General features: G+C 45.2%; 1 protein-coding gene across 1 annotated transcript in view; it reads right to left on the minus strand.

Moving 5' to 3' along the window:
* ntf3 (neurotrophin 3) overlaps positions 1 to 5,507 on the minus strand; it is a 28,800-nt gene extending 23,293 nt beyond the window's left edge. Inside the window, exon 1 of the mRNA XM_068059712.1 lies at positions 5,472 to 5,507. Within this exon, the coding sequence (XP_067915813.1) occupies positions 5,472 to 5,489 (18 nt within the window). The 5' untranslated portion in view covers positions 5,490 to 5,507. The remainder of the gene's footprint in view (positions 1 to 5,471) is intronic.
* Positions 5,508 to 6,000: the final 493 nt, after the last annotated feature.

Genomic DNA, 6,000 nt, shown 5'->3' on the forward strand with positions numbered 1-6,000 from the left:
GGATGGGCAATAAATGCTGGCCTAACCAGCGACACCCACATCCCACAAAGGAATAAAGCAAAACTGAAGTCCCTCATGCCTGGTACCATTCTAGTTAATCTCCTCAGCGTGCTCTCCAGTTTACTGCACAATAACACACCTTAATGCATACACTCTCAGTGATGTAGCACAATACCCACTGATGCTATAGCAAGGAGCTAACCCTGTGAGAATATTGAAAAAGTAGATGTTTAATCCCATCAGTCTGGTCAGGTCTCGATGTCAAACAAAAGTCAGTTTGCAAACCAACTCCATTACTCAATCTTGAAATCCCTGAAATTCAAAGGTCGTAACCTTATAGAATGCCTGATGCAGACAATTGTATCGGAAAGTTAAAGTCCAGATTTCAGCCTATTTCCAGCCGATTTAACAAGTGTTTGTAGTATTCTATATGGTCAGCAAGCGCATGCTTACGTGGCTGGAAGGACAATTGAAAAGATTGGGAATAAAGCGGAGACCCATGCTGAGCAGGGCGGCAACCTTTGCACAGTTCACTAGAAGTGCGTACAAATTGTGTAGGAAAGAGGCAATATGTAAATAAAGAGAGCTTTTAATAAAATCGTATATAAGGAGGAAACAATACTATTTTGGTTTCTAAGCAGTTACCCAAATGTAACTGATTAGCAAATGACATCATGTAAAAACATGTACTTGGACATTTTTTGTCAGGTCTGAGGCGCAGATTTGGGTTGATTGGTCGAGAGGTGTCGCTCTTTTCCAAAGAAACACTTTCCTATCTAAAGTCCTACTTTCACTAAGTGAAGACGGAAACCCAACATTCTCTTACATGTTAAACCATTCAAACAGCTTTCACACGCGATAAGGTAATGATGCAAAAGACGCTAATGGTCATTCTTATCCGAGGGGCATGACAGCTTAGAGTCTCAAGATTCATCTATCCTTTTCTTTAACACGTTTTACTTAAGTATTTGGTGTTTTGTGTTCAAATTAAGGAGAAGCCAGCCCAAGTCTGCAGGAATAGTGGCGATACACATTTCTGTGTAGAATTGAGTTTGTTTTTAACCCGAATCAGTCCGAAGCAAATTTCACAGCATCACAAACGTATTATTAAAGTATTATTTTGGTTCTTACTTTCGTACTCGCCTTTCTGCATCCTAAGTACTGAACATATCTAACTTTTAGGACCCCCGATTTTCTCACAATCCCCTTCACTCGCACAGGCAAACCAACTGTAGGTTAAAAGTCATCTTTAGAATGTCCCCCAAAATAGAATGATACTGTAACAAAGGATTATGAAAATCCACTGTAGGAGTCTGGTAATAATCGATTCTCAAATCTGGAATCAATGTATTAAAGATCCATCTTTAACCGGTGCAGTGTTCGCCTCCATTAGTCTGAAATTCCTATTGCTATCCAAACAATCGTGTCACTGGTGATCGGGGACTAGTTGGCAACTCTGGCATCTCTCAACTCATCATTGGGATTAGAATGTTTTTCCGTCGGGGATTATGGCTTTCTCGGTCACAGAGATTTGTGTTCTCTGAACTCTTGTGAACCCAAGGTACTGTTCTGGGATTTCACCCTCTCTTCTCCAGTCTGGTCTATTCGTATTTCTGAAGTTGCACTTTCACATAACGTGATAATGATTCATTAAAAAAAAAGTCTATTCGAACCTTCGTGATGTGAATGGGGCGGGGATGAGGGGGAGGGGGAGGGGGCGTTTGGAAGAGGATTTCCACAGGATTACTGAGAACATAGTTGTGGTTGCTTTTTATTTCATTCTCGTTGACCTTTTGCTCTCATTATTCGAAGCTTTCTCAGACAGAAAGCCAAAGTTCTGTCTGTATTGCATGTATGGCAACGAATGACAAAGCAAATAGTCAGTGCTCTGTGCTCCTGATGCTTTTAGTACAACCTCTGGCAGATCTGGGGTTTGAGGGGGTGGTCGCCATTCGTCATTTTTGTTCAAACGTGTATCTACACAATGTAGTTATGCGGCCAGTTTAGCATGAGTGCAAAGGGGCTCCAGGTGCACAATGATGCATAAGTGACATGATCGTGTATTTCTGATTTAGCTCTTCCACATCAGAGCCTCCCTTGACGGGTCCCTATGGGAAGCTGGGTCCATAGACGCCAATGCTGCCGATACCCTGATTTCTGATGCATTAAAAGAAATGACTGGAATATCGTCCCCTCCCCGCCTTCATACAAATCAGACCCCAATATACCTTCCGCTTATGAAGAGCTTGATGGAAAGACTAAAGAGTAAAAGTTAAAGCTCAGGAGTCAGACCTGATCAGTACAGTCAATTTGTCTCTCCAGGGACCACCTGATACTACTGTGAGTTCTACCCAAGTTCCAGTATAACTTCAGGCTGACTTTAAACCTCATTTAAAAATGTCCTAATCTGACCCCGAGTGTCCTCTGGCAGCTTTGACAAGTGCCTTTGGAAAGGGGTGATTCAGAGTCGTTCAGATTATTCTCCCACTGCCGAGATCTTGCCCACGAATTTCCGATGTACTGTTAGCACACTGTCTCCTTTAAAAATGATTTCCTTCCCAATCTTTTTAGTGGTCAGTTTAAGCTCCTTAACCATTAAAATCAGTCATCGAGGAGTGAGGCTCTTCCTGTTTGGCCAAAGGAGACGTATGTTGAGCTTGCTTGTTACTGATCTATTAACTCCAGTCTGTCAACTATACATTGCTCTCCCCAGATATCGGTCTCTGACTGGTTCTTGCAGTCGAACTGAAGTCCAGCTGGGGCTCCAGTGTACTGAAGCTGGAAAATATAAAACACCGCATCACCTCGACAAGTTACTGCCTTACAGTGCGGATAAACTGCGGTGAGTAATTCACCTCCTCACTCTCCAAAGCCTGTCCACCATCTACAAGGCACAAGTCAGGAGTGTGATGGAATGAATACTCTCCACTTGCCTGGATGGGTGCAGCTCCAACAACACTCAAGAAGCTCAACACCATCCAGGACAAAGCAGCCCGCTTGATTGGCACCCCATCCACAAACATTCACTCCCTCCTCCACCGACGCACAGTGGCAGCAGTGTGTACCACCTACAAGATGCACTGCAGCAATGCACTGAGGCTCCTTAGACAGCACCTTCCAAACCCGCGACCTCTAACAACTAGAAGGACAAGGGCAGCAGATACATGGGAACAACACCACCTGCAAGTTCCCCCTCCAAGCCACACACCATCCTGACTTGGAACTATATCACCATTCCTTCACTGTCGCTGGGTCAAAATCCTGGAACTCCCTTCCTAACAGCACTGTGGGTGTACCTAACTCACATGGACTGCAGCAGGTCAAGAAGGCAGCTCACCACCACCTTCTCAAGGGCAATTAGGGATGGGCAATAAATGTTGGCCTAGCCAGCGACACCCACACCGGGCTGACCTACTTACCTCCTAGTGTGGGGTCATGTTTTAAACATGTCCAGATGTGGAATATATTGAATGTTGGTGAGAGGAGTGGTGCACGATTAGCAGCCTGGGGAGAGTGGACTTCCATGCATGGTTCCACTCTCCTGGCTGGCCAACCGTAGTTTAACATGCGTCTGCCAGCTTTGCATGGAACTCCAGACGAACCAGTCTGAGCCAGTGTGGTGACTTAACAGCAGCATCCTTGGGCTTTGATCTGTTAAAGAAAAACTTCACTACTTTAGAACTAATTCAGGGCGGAGTTACCAGCTGCATCAAAAGTCGAACGAAAGGTGCTCCAAAGAATGATGTCACTCTTACATTCATGTTTACATATCTACTTAAGTCTGAATTGCTTCCAAAGTACAGCACGCAGCAAAGAACACAGTTCACTGGTTTAAGCCCTAACTGCAAATTGGGATCACCACGGTATATTAAAGCCTAAACCACCCTCAAAGAGATGTCATGTTTAGTCTTGGCCAAGCATGTCCAATTCAGGATTAATTGCCAGAAATAGGATATGCAATTATGCCTGTACAAAAAAAACTGGGTGAAAGAGTCTGCCACCATATGTGTTACTGGGCTCACTGCAGTTCACGGCATTTTCAATCACTCTGGTGCTCTGAGATGAACAATAAATTAGCCTTAAAGTGTGGAAGGAGCTTGACCTGATAAACGACAGTGTCCAATGTTCTTGATACAGGCCAGACATAATTGAGTATGTTTGTATATAAATAATCCTGAGTTTGAACGTCATGCGGTTTAAAATAGAAATAAGCAAACGCTCACCTGTTTAAAGAGTTATAAACACGGGCTGTTGGTAATGGGTTCGAGTGTTTTGGGTGTGAGTTTCTACATTCGGTCTCACGAACACCCGGCTCTGCATTTACTGAACTGAAATGACACACGGAACTTCCTTCTACCCGCCCAGCTCTCTGAAGCATGTTGAGGCCCTGACTGCTGCTAGCTTTGCTGGTCTGTCCCTGAGCTTGAGTCCAATGCTGAAACGAATCTGCAGCAAACAGACAGGATAGGCCGAGTGCAGGTACTGATGCTGCCCAGTGGCTCTGAGATCTGGAGAGCGCATTAATCTACGGCGTGAGTGTTTACCATTCTCATTCTGACCACCGCCTTAAATATCGTGCTCGAGACAAATGGTTTCTTTTAAAATTCACATTAAACGATTGCATGAAGTTTTATGTAAAGGTGAAGTCGTGGCGCAGTGTCCAATGCTTGCTGTTTCTGTTTTTTACCCCTACAGGTTAGTTTGAAATTTTTTTTAAAAGTTGTTTGCACTCAAACCGACTTCAGCGACTAATTTTCTGGGAGGGGAAGGCGGCTATTCGGATTTGCAGAAACCTTCCCTCCAGGGGTCTCCCTCATTCCTTTAGCCTCGCCACACGCTCCCCCACCCAGCCGAATCCTTTAAGGGCTGAGAATTGTATTTCATGACCTTAAGGCGCGCTCTCAGACTGGGACGCTTTAGCGTTGACAAAGCCTGCTGGATTTTGTGTGGAACAAACCGGCAGTTCATTCCCCCAGTCCCGCTCCAGTGCAGATCAGTCCTTTCCCTGTCTGACCTCTGTTATTTTACTGAATTCTGCTCCAGCCCAGCGTCAGGTCCACCTTCCCTCTTCCAACTTCGTGTATAGTTGCAGGCACACATAATCACACTTTCCCTCCACCTATTTTGTCTCTGCAGTCCATCGACCCCCCTCTCTTTATACTGGTGGACTTTTCTGCTGATCTACTTGCTCCTAAACCCCCATGAATCCTGCAATCTGAAGAGAAACTGTAGCTCCCAGCGCCTTTAATGCAAACCGTATGTTTTTCCGCACGAACCGCCTTGCCCGCACTGTATATATTCCAGACATCTCTTCCAAGTATTTATGTTAAGAAAAACGAATGCACGGAACTCCACCGTGCAATAAAATAAACCATTTGTCCACTCAATTCACTTCTAACCCTTTTCTCCAACTTTGCCCCACTCTGTGTATATTAAACCAGGCTTAGAACCATGAAAACGAATCTCCTTACCGTAACAGAGCTGACCATGGCATCCGTATGTATCCGTGGATGCGCGCCGACATGAAGGTGAAAATTTTGACTTCGTTATAAAAGCGTTGGCTTCAATGATCTGAGCTGGAGACGGAGCCGAACTGGCTACGGCTCATCTTGTGGATGAGTCTCAGTGACTGGATGAATGTGAGTGAGTGAGTGTGAGAGAAGGAGAGAGAGAGAGAGAGATCTGGGGAATGTGCTGCTTTACAAGTAACCAGTCAGATGGTTCTGTGCTCTGAGCATTAACACACAAGCTGCCGTGACCTTTAACGTTTGACACGGACACAAGGGCCAGTGGCAAACTGACGCCAACCGCTGTCCTGGGTACTGATCGGCTGTCCGGTCCCCTTCAAAAGCAAACACCCACTTCCTTTTGGACAAACATTTAATCATCGCAGATCCGGCGCAGACGGAGCTCGGACACGTAATTCGGGCGCGATTTCGTGGATCCGCCGAGGATGAATCTGTTAGTTACCAGGGGCAATGGGTTTCTGGAGCTGGGAAA

The sequence above is a fragment of the Heterodontus francisci genome, chromosome 27 (assembly GCF_036365525.1).
Source record: "Heterodontus francisci isolate sHetFra1 chromosome 27, sHetFra1.hap1, whole genome shotgun sequence".
In the NCBI taxonomy this organism is placed as follows: domain Eukaryota; kingdom Metazoa; phylum Chordata; class Chondrichthyes; order Heterodontiformes; family Heterodontidae; genus Heterodontus; species Heterodontus francisci.